Source organism: Nyctereutes procyonoides, unplaced genomic scaffold (assembly GCF_905146905.1).
Source record: "Nyctereutes procyonoides isolate TBG_1078 unplaced genomic scaffold, NYPRO_anot_genome, whole genome shotgun sequence".
Classification (NCBI taxonomy): Eukaryota; Metazoa; Chordata; class Mammalia; order Carnivora; family Canidae; genus Nyctereutes; species Nyctereutes procyonoides.
The window spans coordinates 58,987,586-59,006,305 of NW_026575133.1; the positions used below are offsets into that span (position 1 = coordinate 58,987,586).

Below are 18,720 nucleotides of genomic sequence, written 5' to 3' on the forward strand. Positions count from 1 at the left end.
AAATCCATTGAGACAGGATGTAGAATGGGAGTTACCAGGGGCTACTAGGGAGAAAGGAGTTATTTAATGGGTACAGTTTTAGTTTAGCAAGATTAAGGAGTTCTGGAGATGGGTTGCATAGCAATATGAATATACTTAACACTATTATACACTTAAAAATCATTAAATGAAAAAAAATAAATGGTACTTTAATATTATGTATATTTTACCACAATTGAAAATAAAAAATAAAGAGACAGTGCAAATCTTAGTAAATAGAGAGTAAACTGTAAAACTTCTCTCTCCTCAAGACCTCATTCTATTTCCTTCTTCAAAGGTGTAAGCAGGGGCGGGCGGCCTGGGTGGCTCAGCAGTTTGGCGCCGCCTTCAGCCCAGCATGTGATCCTGGAGACCCGGGATCAAGTCCCATGTTAGGCTCCTGTATGGAGCCTGCTTCTCCCTCTGCCCCTCTCTCTGTGTCTCTCATGAATAAATAAAATCTTAAAAAAAAAAAAAGGTGTGAGCAGTATTAATGTAATAATTGGTAGTACTGTCCCTCCTGCATTTGTTGTATCAGATTGCTTTTCTATAGCAGCTTCACACGTTTCCTTAGATGTCTGCTAAGTAAGTGAAAATTGTAAAAGGATGCATTCAACTACTAGACCTTTGTTCATCAAGTATGCTCCAGGAGCACTGAGACTCAGCCGTGGTGTTTTGGATGGGAGGAAGAAAGGCTGAGAGCTGAGCTCTGCATAGCCTCTGGTGCAAGGAAATCTCCACTTCTAGACTAGAGTGTAAAAGGAGAGAGAAAATAAAACTAACTCAATAAGCAAGGTATGAAATATACGCTGATCTGTATGTGCTTATAATTTGGCTTAGGAGCAAAATGTAGTCTGGTAGAAAAGAATAAAATAACACTGAATGATCTAAATGATTCTCCCTGACAAGGATAAAATAGGTAATTCAGTATCAATGTGATTAGTTGCCAAGTAAATGCATGGAAACACTGGGCTTGTCTAGGAAGTCTAGTGAGAGGAGAGGAGCAGGTAATAGGATTTGAGAAGAATATATTGTAGAAGAAGGGGGTGGACCCTTCCTGTGAAAGAAGCAGAGGAAAGGCATGCTTTCTCCCAAATCTCCCTGAATACCAACGAATCAGGTTAAAAAACCAAACCAAACCAAATCCCCAAAAGTAAAAATTTCACATCCAGTGAGGCTAGGAAAAAACTCATACCTGCATCTACAGAAATACTATCAAATACAATAGAAATTTGGACCACATTGAGGATCTATGTCTCTCAGATCTCCAGCAGGTTGTAAATTTCCCAGGTAAGAAAGTAAATGGGATTGGAAGGGGGGATTTTTTTCATTATTTGCAAATGAGAGAATGATGAACTTTGGGAAATAAATCTGTAAGAGTGCTGTGGAGAAAGCTATCAAAACTTTGCTAAAGGGTATAAAAGAAGACATGATTAAATGGCAAAGATACTATGTTCTTGGATGGAAAATATAGCAGTGCTTTTCTTCCAAATGCCCCAAGCAAACCCATCAATTTAATGCAGTCCCAGGAATCATCCCAACAGGATTTCTTTTTTCTTTTAATTTAAGATTTTATTTATTTATTTGAAAGAGAGAGCACAGACAGGACCCAGGGTGGAAGGAGCAGAGGGAGAATCAGACTCCCCACTGAGTAAGAAACACAAGGCTTGATCCCAGGACCCTGGGATCATGACCTGAGCTGAAGGCAGCCACTTAACTGACCGAGCCATCCAGGCATCCTCCCACCCCAACCAGGATTTCTTAAATGCAACTTGTCAAGCTGATTGTCAAATTTATATGGAAGAGTCATTGTACAAGAATAGCCTAGATAATTTTTATAAAAAAGACAAGAAGGGAGAAGTTGCCCTGTCAGAAATCAGAACAAATGAAAATAAATAGGTGCTGGCTCAGAAATTAATGCAGTGATGTTCATTACAACCCTCTTGTGTGCAGTAGTGAAAAATTGCCTGCCTAAACACAACCAAGGCATAAGAAAAGGGGAAGCTGTGGTATAAAAAGATAGCCATTAAGCGTTGGATCCTTTCAAATATCAAAGTACAGCTAAACAATTGTAGCAAGTATGGAATAGAATGTAAGTGGCATATACCGTGTGTGTGTGTGTGTGTGTGTGTGTGTTTAAAGTAAACACCCAATGTGAGGCTCTAACTCATAGCCCCAAGATCAAGAGCCCCATGCTCCACCAACTGAGCAAGCCAGGGGCCCTGTAAGTGTTATGTACCTTTAAAATGTAGAACTAATAAATCTTCTTAAGGGAGTGAGGTAGATCTGTACCGATATGGAGGAAAGTCCAAATAGATGTGCTTCCATGAAGAAACTAAGCTGCAGAAGAGTTCTTATGGTATGACCTCATTTGTGTTCAGGCAGATGGCACTATTCTTCTCAGGAGCCGCTTCCTGGGGGAGGGTTATAGCCTCCACACTGACCACATAAACTCACCTATGATACCTGCTTTGATTAATGACATGTGACTAGAAGTCACTTGTACAGCTTCCAAGCATTGGTTGCAAAAGCCATGACATGGTTCTGACATAACTTTTTGATCTCTGCCATGAGGCTGGCAAGACCCAGATGGAGATTGTCCCTTCAGCCTGGATCCCAGAGTGAAGCACACATGTCTGACAGAACTTCAGGCCAATTTGCAGCTGACCTGTAATGTGAAATAGCAAAAAATAAATCTTTAAAATAGTAATCCACTGGGATTTTGGGGTAGTTTGTTATAGCATAACCTAGCAAAAGCTGACTGATACAATGTTAAACAGAACCCAAACCAAACATAAGTGTTCTATAAATATTTTTTTGAGCATGTCTATAGCATGTCTAATCTATCCTAGAGAAACTTTTCTTATAAAGATATGGACAAGGATGCCTACTTAGCATTATTACAATAAAATTGAAAACAACCTGGCTATACATCAATAAGGAAATGAAAAATTAAATATGATAGGTTAATATAATGGAAAACTATAAAAGCAGCTCAAAGTACCTCCACATTTATCAACATAAAACTCAAAAACAATAGGCAAAAAATAAAACTTGCAGGAGGATACATAGCATGTGATTTATATGAAGTTTATTATTTTTTTATATGAAGTTTAAAACATGCAAAAATATTATGTGTTGTTTTGAAAAAACACAAACCTATATTGCAAGAGTAAAAACATTCACATGAATCATAAGAATGACATTCAAGATAGAGGTTATTTCCACTGAAGGAAGGAAGTGGCTTGGGATGATGAGAATGAACTGTATTTGTGGTGGTTTTTTTGTTGTTGCTCTTTAAAAATTATCTGAAGCCAATGTGGTAAAACATTAAGATTGACAAACCTAAGTGGTGAGTTTAAGAGTGGTTTTTTTTGGGATCCCTGAGTGGCGCAGCGGTTTGGCGCCTGCCTTTGGCCCAGGGCGCGATCCTGGAGACCCGGGATCGAATCCCACATCAGGCTCCCGGTGCATGGAGCCTGCTTCTCCCTCTGCCTATGTCTCTGCCTCTCTCTCTCTCTCTCACTGTGTGCCTATCATAAATAAATAAAATAAAATAAAAAACAATAACAAAAAAATTAAAAAAAAAAGAGTGTTTTTTTTCTCTATTACTGAAACATCATATATATATATATATATACATACATATATATATATATATCTTTTAAAGGTTTTATTTATTTATTCATGAGAGACACAGAGAGAGAGGCAGAGGGATTAGCAGGCTCCCTGTGGTGAGCCTGATACAGGACTCGATCCCAGGACCCCTGGATCACGCACTGAGCTGAAGGCAGACACTCAACCACTGTGCCACCCCAAGTGGCCCTGAAACCTCATATTTTTTTAAAAAAGTAACTTTGTAAGTGTGATATACAGTGTGGGGGCATCCAAGTAAGTTTAAAAAAACACAAAACCAAACTTAGGATGTTCAGAGGTGCATATTCATGTGTGTAAACATACAAAAATGAGTTGGAAAGATATATTGTAAATTCAAAATAGTGATTGGATAAGAGATGGTAACAGGGAATACGAGGGATTTTTATATCATTCTTGGTACTTCTATGTGATTTCTAAATTTCTAAACATAAAAATTATAATAAGGTACAAGATGTCTAAAGAAATAGAAAAATTGTTGGCCACCATTGCCTCTAAGAGAGTGTGATATTGGTAATGGTGGAGACTTTTTATCTTTTATGTGACATCCTTCTGTAGTGTTTGAATTTTTATAGCGGTTACAAACTATACAACTTAAGTTAGGGGGGATATATTTTTAAATACACAAATGAGAAGAGTTACAATGTAGTGCCAAATTGGATGATTTCAAAAGTAGGGAGCTAGAAATCATCTTTCCCAAATATTACATTTTTGAATTGTGGAGACCAGAGCAAGAGACGTAGAAGTACTGTTGGTAAACATTTCCACCTCTGATTGCTTGTGGATTTGGTTCTCATTGCTTCCAGGCTTTAGGTTTGGTAAATGTGGTTTGTGATCCTGAAGCAATGGATGGACCCCATTCACATCACTGGTACAGTCCTGAGTAATACTCCTGCAGCTATGCTCCTGTGCCCTCTAGCAGTTGGAGGACTTTCCTCAGGGCCACTGGATGTGTGAATGTCATTGTGTAGAGGGAGATCTGGGAAGAGTCTGCGACATCCTTTCACCTAATTAGCTCTACTTTTCTGATGTCTTATGTCGGGCTTCCTCAAATAAAATTATCCTTGAAGAAAGGGTTCTGCAGCTCAAAAAAGCAATTGACAGAAAAATCACTGGTGCAGAGTAATTCGTACATTTGATCTGACATTAATCTGAATAATTTTCAAACTAGGAAGGATCTACATTATCTGGTCTAATGCCCTCATTTACAAAGATGATCCTAGGCATTGGCAGGTAAAATGTATACAGCCCAGGGTCCATTGCTAGGGAGTTTCCTGGCACTGCTGAACAAGGTCTTCATCCTGCTTTTCTGTGTTGTTTTGTCTTAACTAAATTAAAAGCAGAGCCCTCCTGACTCTCCTTAGATTCCACACTTCATGCAAAAAGCTTGCCGGAAAACTAGGTGGATTAGTAGAAGATGTAAAGTGGTGGTGATTTAATTTAACCTTGATTTGATTAAGTAATCCTCAAGAAACCCCCAGAGGGGAAAATAGTCCCTATGTATATGTTTCTACACCTTTGCTTCCCTCCCCTTCTAAAAGGCGTAAATCTCCCCTGAAATGCCTCCCTAGCATTCAGAGCAATAAAGAGGTCACATTATAACTCCATAAATCTCCCTGGCTGGCTGGCTGGCTGGCTGCTGCCATTCTAGGAGGCGAAAGGGAAGTTGTTTCCTCTTGACAGCCGCTGGGCTGGAAGGAAAAGCCTTTTCCCTCCAGACCTATTGTCTTGGTCCCTGAGGGAGTTGGTCTGGCAATTTGTTCAGTATTTCCTTTCTATCTTGCCAGCTTATAACGAGCTGGACAGGGGTTTCGGAGTCCAACAGGCCCAGACTGGCCTGGTTTAAGTCTACTCAAATGGCCCTGATAGAGGGTCTGGCCAAAGCTCCTGCTCAGCCTTCCTAATTATAATAAAAGGAACAAGGTCTAAACAGGCAATGTGCATGTGTATAATTGAGCATTAGAAGCCAAGCCAGATCCAGTGGGGGCTGGAACCTGAGCCTGCCTGCCTGCCTGTGGAAGTCTGTCTGGGGACCCCTAGAGACAAGAACTAGGGCACCATGTGGGAAAAGAGTGAGTCATGAGACAGAACCCATTTGGAAAATGGGAGGTGACAAGATGCTTTTCTGTGAAATCGGAAAATGGAACCTGGCCTAGATAGAACCAGCCCTAAATTAAAAGTAATGCTACATGAAACAATGGTGATGTTAGGGCCTATTTATTTACTTACCAAAACATACAAAAGAATTATTTATTGCAAATAGGAAAAAAAATTGACATATTTCAGTGTTCAGAAGATTCACAAGAATGTATGAACAAGAGCATCTTTGAGCCACCAGGATGTTTCCCTGGAAGCAATCAATATTATCAAATTTTTGTCCTTCTATAGATATTTATTAATATATACAAACAAATGTGTCTATAGCCTCTTCTCCTCTTTGTAAGAAGATGTCATATGTACTGTTCTGTACCTTGCTTCTAATATTTCACAGCATATTTTGGAAAGAATGCCATATTCATATAGGAAAGATCTTTATTCTTTATGGCTACATAGTGTACTTAATTGAGTTAACTGGTTCCGTATTGATTAACATATAAGTTGCTTTCCAGTTCTCTGCTATTGCAAAAAAAAAAAAAACCCACAAAAAAACAAAAAACAAACCCCCACAATGAATATTCTCATATATGAGCCATTTTACACAAGTGCCAGTGCATCTGTAGGATAAATTACTGGAAGTGGAATTTCTGGATCATATCGCCCATGCTTTTGTTAAGATACTGTCAAATTGCCCCCGCCCCCCCTAGCCCCAGGCTGTACCATGTCACACTCACCATCAGCTCGGGGACTGCTTGTTTCCCCACACTCCTACTCCCAGGCACATTTGAATGGCTGACTGACGTAGGTTGGCAGGAGGCCTAGAAAGGGACATTGACCCACCCCAGTGACTTGGAGGATGCAGGACCAGTGTTAGACTTTGTCCACAGAGTGATTGGCAGCTTTTGATTAGCTCATCATGTATATCCCCACACTCCCTGGTCTGTACCCTGGAAAGAGACCTTTCTCTTTCCTTCTGTGGGATGGGAATAATAGTTGGTGCCATAGTGGATACCTAGAGCCCAGAGGGGGCTGACACTGTGGGAGGGGACACACTTGGGCCCACTTTGTTTTTGAAATGAGATGACCCTAGGAAGTTGAAGACATTAAGTAGACCTCTCCAATCCTCCAATTCCTAGGCAAAGATGCTTTTTTAAAATCTAATATTCTATTAGTTATGTTGTAATTATTAATTAACTATTAATAGGTACTTTACATTCTATAAACCTCACTCATTAAAAGTATACTATACAGGGGCACCTGGCTGGCTCAGTCGGTAGAGCATGCAGCTCTTGATCATGGGGTTGTAAATTCAAGCCCCATAGTGGGGATGGAGCCTACTTAAAAAATAAAATAAAAGGTGTACTAAGGGGGCACCTGGATGGCTCAGCCTTCTGTTCAGGTCATGGTCTCAGGGTCCTGGGATTGAGTCATGTATTGGGCTCCCTGATCAGTGGGGAATCTGCTTCTCCATCTTTCTCTACCCCTCCCCCCTACTCATTCTCTCTCTCTCTCTCAAATGAATAAATAAAATCTTTTTAAAAAGTGTACTATGCAGTGGATTTTAGTGTATTCATGGAGTTGTGCATTCATCTCCCAAACAATTTTAGAACATTTTCATCACTTCAGAGAGAACCTCATACCTAGTAACAGTCACTCCCATACCCAATCCCCATTGCCCCTGACAGCCACTTTCTGTGTCCTGTCTGTGGATTTGCTCATTCTGAATATTTCATATAAATGGACTCAGTGGTCTCTTGGTGTTATTTTTAACTGTCCATTTCCCTCCTAGCTTAGGGCCTTTGCACTGCTATTCCCAGTGCTTCCAGTTCTCTTCCCCAGATACAGAGATGCTTGTGTAATTAATTGCTTAACTAATGAATTTAAACAGTGTTACAGGAAGAGAAAATCTTAACATAGTCCATATAATTATCATTTTAAAAATAAACTCAAATTTTCCTTTTTTTTTTTTTTTAACTGCAGCTCAGTTTTCTTACTCATTTCCCTATCCATGGACATTTGGGTTGTATCCAGTATTTTACCATGAACATCTTAGAAATAAACATTTCTCTCCCTTATTTCGGAGGGGGGTGCCTTTGGTGTATTCCAATGTATTATTAGAGCAGTTTTATCACTGCAGCATGTAGTTCTTTTCTGTATCTATCTTTCTATCTGTTATGTATAATTATATATACACACATTATATACATATGAGAAACCTCTGGCCCTGCATAGTTAACTCTCTCAGTTGAATTATTATGTGTGTCTAGGAACATAGCCAGGCTGTCAAGCAGAGCCCTCAGATTTACACCATTCTCCTGGCATTATTGCTGACTCATTAGACACTTTAGGATGCTGGATTTTGCTGAAATCTGATCAATATTCATTGAGTTTCTGTTGTATGCCCAGTGCTGCAGATAGAGTGATTCAGCTTAAGAGCAGCGTGGTGCTCAGGAGGGCAAGGATCAGGTCACAGAACGTTCTGGAATCTCATGTGAGTCACAGACCTCCTCTGGACCTTGGTTTCTTCCCCTGAAAGTTCATGGAATCACCCAAACATCACTTCCAGTTTTTAAGACTCTGGGCCACCTGCCCTCCAGGAGACTTTAGAGTTTTAATTGAGACAAATCAGCACAGGGGAACCAATGATGAAGGGATGTTCAGAGCTAACCAATGGCCATAGTCATGAAACAAGGCAGGGTCTAGAGAAGGGAAGATACAGTTTGGGCTCAGTACCAAGAGTCCAGAAAGTGGCAAAGGTTTTCAGTTTGCTGATATGCAGTCGGGGCTCTTTGGGATGTTGCTGAGCCTAAGGCCAAACGCAGGGAGCTGAAGCCAACCAGAACTCAGCTGTGAGCTGTCCGTGGCTAACTAGGGAATCCTGCATTTATAGTGATTTTACACACCTTTTCCTTGCATTCTGTATGTACTTTGGGAGGGAATAAATCAGTTATCAGTGATCTTGGGGAGAAAGGAGTATAGAGACTACAGAGGGAGTAAGTGTCAGAGATGTAATGTAGATCTCACAGGCAGCATTCTACCCAGAGTGGCCATACATCCTGATTTTCAATCTGTTGTCCCAGAGTAATTAGTGATAAGCAGCTCTTCTTCAGAAGTGTCCCGTTATGGAAGATGAATTATGTGGCATCCTAGTCAGCCCTGGCAGAAAAGAAGAAAGCTGGTGGTTCCAGATTTAAGAGGGTCAGTGTGTGGGGGTGTCTGGGTGGCTCAGTTGGTTAAGCATCTGCCAACCATCATGATCCCATGGTCCTGGAATCTAGCCCTGAGTCAAGCTCCCTGCTTAGTGGGGAGTCTGCTTCTCTCTCCCTCTGCCCCTCCATCCCTCCCACTTGTCTCTCTCTCTCTTTCTCAAATAAATACATAAAATCTTTTTTTTTTTTTTTAAGAGAGGGTTTAGTGTGGGGGTCAGTCTTCAGGACAGAGTGCCAGCTGGACACAGCAGCCTGTAGAGACTCAGGCTCTTGCACACTAACTGGTCTTAGCTCACACTCCTCAGGCCTCTTCCGAGGTTTCACAGGGAAGACTGTAGACTTCTCCTTCACTGGATGGTAACAAGCAGGAGGCAGGGAAAGCAAAGCCCAGAGAGATAAGCCCAGATAGCACGAGGAGACAACTGGCCAAAACAGTGTTTGTAAAAGCATTTACTGTTAGAAGGACAAAATATCAACATTAGGGAAAGTTTTATCAATAAAAATTATAACACAATCTTTGAGTATTCCTTTCTTTGCTTTGTTCATTTGCCTACTTTAAAGGTGGAAAGGGGCTGTGGTGACTCTCTCCTGGGAATCTGAGTGTTTAATTTCCAGGTCTGGCAAAAGAAGTCATATTGTCAGTACCTAACAGCATAGAACTTACTTACTTATTTGCTTGCTTGCTTATTTACTTACTTATTTATTTATAAATGTGTGCTAGAAGGTGAGAGGGCCCTACTTGAGTCTTTTTTTTTTTAAGATTTTATTTATTTATTCATGAGAGACACAGAGAGAGAGAGAGAGAGAGGCAGAGACACAGGCAGAGGGAGAAGCAGGCTCCATGCACCGGGAGCCCGACGTGAGACTCGATCCCGGGTCTCCAGGATCACGCCCTGGGCTGAAGGCGGCGCTAAACCGCTGAGCCACCCGGGCTGCCCACCATAGAACTTTTAATAGCATTGTGGCAATCTGTGTCATTAATGGACTCAACTTTGCACAATGCCAAAGGGCCAAGACCAAATGATCACTGAGGATCAACTTTGAATTGTAAAACACCAAGAAATTTCTCCTGGAGCTAGTGAGTGACCCTGCATTTCATGGGGGAAATCTTTATGCTATAATTATATTCTCAACATCTAATCCTCACAAAGATGAAGGATAGGGAGCATTTCTCAAATTGGGGTGCTGAAGAGCATGGAAACAAATGTGCCTTCAGATGCTTCTGTGATCTGATGAGCTGGGAAAACAGAGCACACGTGGGTTGTGGACTTCTGCTAACATGTTATATTGTGCCCTTAAACTATCTTCCATATATTGATTTTTTTTAAAGATTTTATTTATTCATGAGAGACACAAAGAGAGACAGAGGCAGAGACACAGGCAGAGGGGAAGCAGGCTCCATGCAGGGAGCCCAACGCGGGACTTGATCCTGGGTCTCCAGGATCGCTGAAGGCGGCGCTAAACTGCTAAGCCACTGGGGCTGCCCCATATACTGATTTTTGAACTACTCATGTTGCCACTGTCTGCTACTGGGGAAAGGATTGGGTGTCCCCAACAGAATGGTGAAGTCAGGAGCTGAAGCTCATGGGATTCGGGGCCCAGTTAAGAGACTCATCAGGAAGTGTGGGTTTCTAATTCTAGCTCTGCTGTTTATTTGGCAAGATCTTTCCTGAGCCATGTTGACCACGTTAACCTTCTTCTCTTGCCTGCCCTCCTGAGCTAACTTCCCACTCTGCCCCTGCTAGAAGTACAAACCAGAAAGGACTAGAGGCAGATATCTGGGTGCTTGTAGATCTACAAGGGAGGGACAGTTGGTCACAGAAAGGAAAGACAAATGGCTGACTTTTTCCATAATCCCTTCAATGACAGTGTGCCAGTCACCTAGTGGGGCCTTCGTCTCATCTTTCCCTTTGTTATTTGTAATTTCTCTTGGCATATTGGTGGGTTTCAACTCTTGGCAACAAGCTGTAAATATTTTTCTCCAGTCTCATTTCTTCTTCAATCTCTTCCCTTTGCTATCTCTTTCTCTCTTCCTCCCTTGTTTTTGGTGCTTTTTCCTTCCTTTCAAAATGTTCTTGCTTCCTTGTGTTTTTTGTTTTTGTTTTTGTTTTTAACCTAAATCGCATTCTTTAACTTTCCTCCTAAGCCTGAAGCCAGTCTCCTAGATGAACACCAGTGTTTTTTGTGTATGTGCATGTGTGTGAAGGTGAAAGTTTATTTCCGGTATAATGACAGTATTCACCTGGAGAAAAGTTTAAAGGTCTCTCATACTATTCAGTGATTATTAAGAAATGTAGCACGCTCAATGTTTCATATAGATTATCCTCCATTTCTTGTTCGTGCAATTCTACAGTGTTCCACATCCCAGAGAACTGCAGTCAGAATGTAATCGATAATCTCTGTGAGGTGCCGCCATTTTGGCCTTTAGCGGCAGACGCAGACCCTGCTGGGCCACTGTGGCCCTGGCCTGGCGGCAACTGCTCTTCTTCAGTGGCTGCAAGAAGCTTTCAGATTAGGTGCGTAATCCCTGCCAGCCCGGACACAGCCTGAGCTATGTCTACCATCCCCTTGGCAGTCCCTGTCACAGGGCAAGCCTGACAAGGCCCAGAAGACCGAAGGCTCAGGCTGCCAGAGAAACCTCAGGATTTGTTTGCTTCTTGTACCCCAGGCGCCAGCCCTGAGGACAGATCCAGGGCTGTCAGGAAATCCATGCACAATCTCTGGTGAACTTTGGATGGGACACAGGGCTGGGGTTCAGCACGGGACACATGGGTGGGGCTAGGAACTTTGTTCCTGAAGCCCCTTTGGCTTTGGGGAAGTCTCGGGACAAGTACCTCCTCTCTCACTGCCCAGGCCTTGGAGCCCCTCTGGCCTCTGCTTTGTAGCATCAAATAGTTTAGCTGCCCAGAGCACGGGTAATTTCCATTGTGTTTGTGTGTCTTCTCTCCCCACTTGGATTGAGGAGTGGTCTAGGACAACTGAAGATGTGCAGCTAAGGATGGAGGGGTCGGGGTAGGTGATAGAACCCAGGCGCCATTGCAATTTGTCACGTTTATTTATTTTCTAATATTTTATTTATTTATTCATGAGAGACACAGAGAGAGAGGCAGAAATCCAGGCAGAGAGAGAAGCAGGCTCCATGCAGGGAGCCCAATGTGGGACTCGATCCTGGGGCTCCAGGATCATGCCCTGGGCTGAAGGCAGACACCCAACTGCTGAGCCACCCAGGCATCCCAATTTGTCACGTATAATATCATCGTCTGTTTTGAGTTAGACCAAAACAACTTTGAGCAGGGATTTAGCCCCAGCTTTGTCTTATCTGTCTCTCCATCCAGCACTTGCCACAGGGGCCAGTAGAGGAGTCACATGACAATTATTTGGGCTCTAGTACCCTCCACAGAACTGGTGGAGCGCCTAAGGTCAGATGGTGTCAGCCTCTGAGGGCAAAGGAGAGGGCTCAGCATGGGCTCTGGCTCGAAACCCACTTTTCCCTAGTAGGGGCCAGCCCCTCAAAAGATAGAAGGCCTGCGGGGCTCCACGGCAGAGCGTAACCAGGCTCTGTAGCACCAACCTGGTGGGCTGGCATTCACGTCAGCCACATCCACCAGCCTGAGCTTGCTCCCCAGCAGTCTGGAGACAAATCCAGCTCTCTGGAAAGTGCCCAACAGGTGTCACCAACCATGACCCCAGCCTCTTATTCCTTTCCCTTCTTCCTCCTACTTTTGTCCTCTCCTTTTTCCTCTTTTCCTTCTCCCAGTGTAGCCAGGGCACAGGGATGCAAGAACACTTAGCTCTGGGCCCCCAAACAGACCAGGTTTGACCACTCTCCGCTGACAAAATCCAAAGGCAGAGAGAGGTGGGAGTGGTGATGAAACAAGAAAGGGATTTATTTTGAGTGAGGCCAACACGGGGAAGACAGTGGACTAGCATTTCAAAGACTGTCTCCGAAGGTCAGAAAATACTTCCAGGTTTACGTAAGGGGAATGAAATGTGGAGCAGTCACGCGTGGGTGCGTGCAGGTGGGCAGTGAAAGCCAAACCCATCACTGTCCTGGAGTCAGTCATGGGCAGGGTCTTGCTGGCTCAGGGTAGTCCTCCTTAAGTGAGGGAGTTTTGATTCCTAACTGGGATGCTTTGCCCTCGGGGTCTCCCATCTGAGCCCAGAGACAAGCTGGAAAGAAGATCCCAGTTAAAAAGTTTGAGGTCAAAATGGAGGCAGCCGAACTCCTCTCTCACCAGCCCTGACTTGCTTCGCCCTGCCTGTGGGTGGGTTTCCCAAGATGGATGGAGCAGGTCAGGGCAGAGGTCGGAGTCTTTGCCTTTGATTGCATTAGTTCTCTGTGGGGAAGTCAGGGGTGTGATCCTTCAACCTCCTGGCCCACATTTTTCTTTTTAGGCACTTGGGTAGCAGTAATCTGCCATAATCCCTAGGAACATCCCTACTAAATTGGATGCCTCAAAATCAGGCTCAGTTTGCTTCTCTCTTTAAAACAATGTTTTCCTCAGTAGGTCATAGATGGAGGTGAGGAGTTAGATCCCCGTTTCCTAGCAAGGACCCAATTCATTTTCTGTTTCTGATTGTGAAAATAATCATTAATTACAATTTCCCATTAGCAGCAGCCTCGTGATCTCATAAGTATGCACTGACCGCCTTTCACTGCCTGCAAGTCTCCAAATTGGCCACGTCTGAGAGTGAGCTACAATTTACAATTCTGAGCACTACCCCAGTGTTTTGCGAAAAGGTCAGATTCCCAAATCTCCTAGGTCTTTTATCTATCCCATCCCCCTGCAAAAACCCAGCACCAAGATTTGTCCCTGGTCTCCCACTCCCTCTCCACCCCTCCAAACCTAACAATAATCCATCATTGTTATCTCATTTGGTGTTTACAAAGCACTTTACAGCCATTGTTGTGAGTTTTTCCTCTTATTTGCAAAGTACTTTACAACTATTATTACAAGTCTTTTCTCCAGTGTGGGGTAATGCTGACCCACTTCCGAGAGTGTTGGATTCCCACTGCCTTCTAAGTGGTTGGACCAATTCCTGTGATGCCCAGCACTGGATAGGTGTGGCTTTTCGTAAGGTCATAGCTGTGCCCTTAGAAATCAGGCTTAGAAACTGGCTTCAGGCCACTGCTCACTTGCCCTTTGGGAAGTTCCACCCAGTGCATTTCTAATGAAGGAATAAGAGATGATTGTTACCAGGGTTCACACTACCAGATGTTTGTGCTGGTGTGGGGTTCACTGCCTATCACCTCCCACTTCTGGCAGAGTGGCTGCTAAGCAGCAGGGTTTGAACTTCGTTCTCTCTTCAATCCAAGGTAGGGGTGTGTGTATGTGTAAGAGAGAGAGATACAAAAGAATAAAATAATCCCCCCATAGTAGACTGGGAGCTACTTAAGGTGATCAAAAGTCTTTTTGCTTTTGTTTTAAATTTTTATCAGATTTTTAAAAATAGGTAACCATGACATTCCAGAATGGCATTTTTAAGAAGAGAAAAAAAAAAGTTTACATTGTAATAACTAGCCTAACAAAAACTCCTTCCTGGTGGCCTTAGCTGTCAAAAGACTGGATATGGCATTTTATGTGTTGCATTTTTCATTTAACATGAGGGGTAAACATTTTCTTTGATTGTTAACAGTGTCTTTGTAATAATCTTTCAAACTTTTATAACATTTTATTGAGTATAACATTTGAGTAGGTAGGAAGGCAAGACATTCTGGTAGAAAACATGGAAACCTTGGTAGATTTGGAGTTTCAGTGGACTGCAGAGAGACTTGGTACATCATCTGACAGGACGCCTTTAGGAGGCATGGCTTTGACTTCCTATGTAGTTTTTTTCTTTGGCTACTGTTAACAACTGACCCTTCAATCTGGGTCTGACTTCTGCACTTCGCACCCTAGATGAGAAGTATCTGCCATCCAAACCCCAATTTGGTTAAGGTATGTTCTGAAAATGAGTTGAATAGTATTGTTACTCATTATTGATATTTGACTCAATTTGCCCAACTAGGTTATCGGCCTTCTGAGAATAAGGTTCCCTCTTAGCTTCTGGGACATCTATCAGAATGCTTAAATAGCAGATGCTCAGTAAATATTTGTTGGTGACAAATACTTACTTGCCAACCTCCAGTGCCTTTCCCTGGCCAGTAAAATAATTGTCTTGAATGTGTAACCTATTCTGTGAGGCAAGTGTGAAGGACATTCTAAGGCAAACCTTTGTGTTGGGGTCTCAGTAAGGCCAGGATGACTCCTTCAATAAGATTCTGCTCCTGCATATAAAATGGTATGAAGAGAAGGGGGGATCTCCCCTTCAAAAGAGAGGAACAACTTATAAGATTTTTGTCTGTGGAGGCTTCTTTAGATAAACCAGAATACAGGAAAGAGGCCGTTTTGCCTGTCTTTAAAAGGTGAGAGTGTGAGAGCTACATCCTGGAATATTTATGAATGAAATGGTAAGATGTCTGGGATTTTCTTCAGTTATACAAGACAGAAGAAAGGTGGAGAGATACACGGACAAGGCGGGCCACAATTTGTTGGAAGCTGGAGTGTGCTTCCACTTTTGAGTGTGTTTAAATATTTCAATAATAATAATAACAACAACAACAATAAGAATTAGAATTAGAATTAGATTAGAATAAGAGGTTTAGGTTTGGACTGGGAACATGATCTGAAACAGTCCTCCATCCCCAAGCATGATTTAGGCTAGAATACTGTCTTGGTTAAAATTTGAGGCTGTAGTGCCATCTAGTGTTTACTGCCAACACCCAACCGAAGGACAATATGCTGGAAGGTCCTTCCGTGAACTCCCCTGGCCTCTGGGGAACACCTTAGCAAAGGGACCAGGGTTGAGTGGCCCAAACCAAAGGCAGCATCTGCCAGTTTGGAGGTGGAGGTGGCTCTGATGGTGGTGAGGGTGGCATGTGGGCTCATTCCTTGCCTCCCCCAGGCGCAGGGACGCAAACTGGAATGGGAGTTGTCATTTTGTATGCAGCTCTGAAAGCCGGTGACCTTGCCAGAGGGTTCTCAGCGTGACCCAGGTGCAAAAATAGCCTCTCTTGTGACCGGTGTGTGCTCAGCTCCCTGGCCTGAGCAAATAGCCCCTCACACCTGCACATTGTTGACTCGGTGTGGACACACAGCTACTTGTTTGCAGGTGCAAATGACTGTTTGTGTACCCAGAGTTGAGGGGAGGGCCCCCCACCATCCTACTCTTCAGCCCACGTTCCTTTAGAGCTAGTGGCTGGGCCATAGAATGTGTGACCTTAAAACCCAAGGTTAGGTCCTGGTGGAGGGAGAACTCTAAAAACCTCTCCTTGCCAAATATCCCCCACCTCATTATTAGAGAAGAATCCACTCTTGCCTCTGGTAGTAGGACAAGAATAATCTGAACACCAGGGTAGTTGCATTTAGGGACATAAAATCTGGATGGGATATAAAATATTTTTTTGCAACAGGAAGCAGTATACATGGAGTCAGGGAGACTTCTGAAAGTTTTGAGCCAGGCATTATATAGATCATAGAGAATAAGAAATCTGGCCCAGCCTATCTCACCAGGGCAGCTGAAATGGGCATGAGTGAAATTTCTCAATTCGAAAATTCTATGGACCTGGACAATAAAGATGGTGGGGAGCAGTTGGGTTGGGGGCGGGGATGAGTGAGTCCAGGAGATTGTCGGTGGTGGCAGTGTGCCCATGGAAGTGTGTGTGACTCTAAGTCACGGTTGCTTAATATATGGACCTTTATTTTAGGTACCAATAAGCAGGAAAAGTGTCAAACTATGAAACAGCATATCATACAGATATATTGAAATGACAAAAATGAACGAAAATTAATTTCAGCTTTTTGCAGGGTACTTTGAAAATTTCAAAGACTTTTAAAAACTGTAGTTCCTTTGGTTCAGTAATTCTCCTAGAAGAGCATCCTAAGGAATAAGCAGAAATGCTAAGATTTGCACACAAAACGAGCAGTGTTTACAAAACAAAAATCAGAAACTGCGTAGAGATTAAGTAAAAGTTTAACGATAATAAAGGGTGGCCCATTTATATGATGGGATAACATATTAGGCTAAAATGAGTTTATGAAGAATTTCTGAGGTGGAAAAATGCCTTGGCATTACATGAAAAAAAAAAAAGGCTTCAAATGTTATAGCTTGACCTGCACTGAGCAAAAATATGTGTCACCATATAAAGTACTGGAAAGGACATCATGGAACAAAATGTTAATAACGCTGGTGATCTTGGAGTCACAGGATTACATATGACTTTGTATTTTCTTTACACATTTTCTCTTTTGTTTTTTTTTTTAAGATTTTATTTATTTATTTGAGAGAGACAGATAGAGCATGAATGAGGAGGAGAGGGAGAAGCAGGCTCCTCACTGAGCAGGGAGGGAGCCCATCCCTGCAGGGCTCGATCCCAGGACCCAGGGATCATGACCTGTGAGCCAAAGAGACGCTCAATCAACAGAGCCACCCAGGCACCCCCCCACACACACATTTTATTTTCTAATTTTCCTAGAGTAAATCTCTCTCTCTCTCTCTCTCTCTTTTTTTTTTTTTTTTTTTTTTGGTTTTTGTATTTTTATTGAAAGGGGAAGGGAATATCAATATTGAAGGGCAAAAAGAGAGAAAGAAGTTTTGGGCAGAAGTCAGTTTTGGTTGAGAACCTCAGGGTTACCGGCTCTGAAGGAGAGAGAGGGCCTAAAATCCAGGCTGCTGGTAGTTGCTGCACAACTTTCACTCTTCTCGTGATCTGGGAGAGCCTTACTATGTCTGGGGTACCCAAGACTAAGAATGTCCACTTCCCCTGACGATCATGTGAGCCGAGCCTCCAGGGGTTGAGGTCAGCATCAGGAAAAGGGAGGCAGCCCCTGGTGATCCATCTTGTACTCCTTGCAAGGAAAAGGTGTTATTTCCTTGGCCTCTGGATTCTCTGATGTAAGATTTCTAGGCACAAAGAATTAATCCTCTGTATTATTTTCTGCCCAGTAGATATGTTTGATGACTTCTCAGAAGGTAGAGAATGTGTCAACTGTGGGGCCATGTCCACCCCGCTCTGGAGGCGTGATGGGACAGGGCACTACCTGTGCAATGCCTGCGGCCTCTACCACAAGATGAATGGCATCAACCGGCCCCTTATCAAGCCTCAGCGCCGGCTGGTAAGCAAGTACCCTGACTGCTCAAGCCTACCCTTCTCTCCTTCTTTCAGCATCTGGCTTCGGGGCTTGTGCTCTGGTGGGAAGTTTCCGAGTTTTGAATTTTGGATTTTAAGTCATCTTTAAAAAAAAAAAAAAAGATTTTATTTATTTGAGAGAGAGTAGGAGAGCACAAGTCAAGGGAGAGGGGAGGGACAGAGGGAGAAGCAGATGCACCACTGAGCAGGGAGCTGGATACAAGGCTTCACCCAGAGACTCTGGGATCATGACCTGAGCCATGGGCAGATGCTCAACCAACTGAGACACCCAGGCACCCCCAAGTCATCTTTTAAAAGAAGGTGTGGGTGGAGGGTTTGGGTGGGTGGGTAGCAACACAGTAATTTCTCATAGCTTCAGGGTTACCTTGAGCTATAGGATGTTCCAGACAATCTGTTAACCTCTTCATTATGCAGAAGTGAAAAGTGAGGCTCAGCAAAGCTAACTGCCTTGCCCATGGTCGTCACATGGATACTGAATCTCCTGTCTAGAACCAGAGTCCAGGCTTCCTGGTTCCCAGTCCAGCTTGCCTTGGACATTGCCTGTTTTCACAT

General features: G+C 43.0%; 1 protein-coding gene across 4 annotated transcripts in view; it reads left to right on the forward strand.

Annotated features, from left to right (window-relative positions):
* Positions 1–18,720, forward strand: part of GATA4 (GATA binding protein 4) — an 85,221-nt gene that overhangs the window by 56,697 nt on the left and 9,804 nt on the right. For all 4 annotated transcript variants that reach the window (XM_055300061.1, XM_055300062.1, XM_055300060.1 and 1 more), the window contains exon 3: positions 17,967–18,133. In XM_055300061.1, coding sequence (XP_055156036.1) covers positions 17,967–18,133 — 167 coding nt within the window. The remainder of the gene's footprint in view (positions 1–17,966; positions 18,134–18,720) is intronic.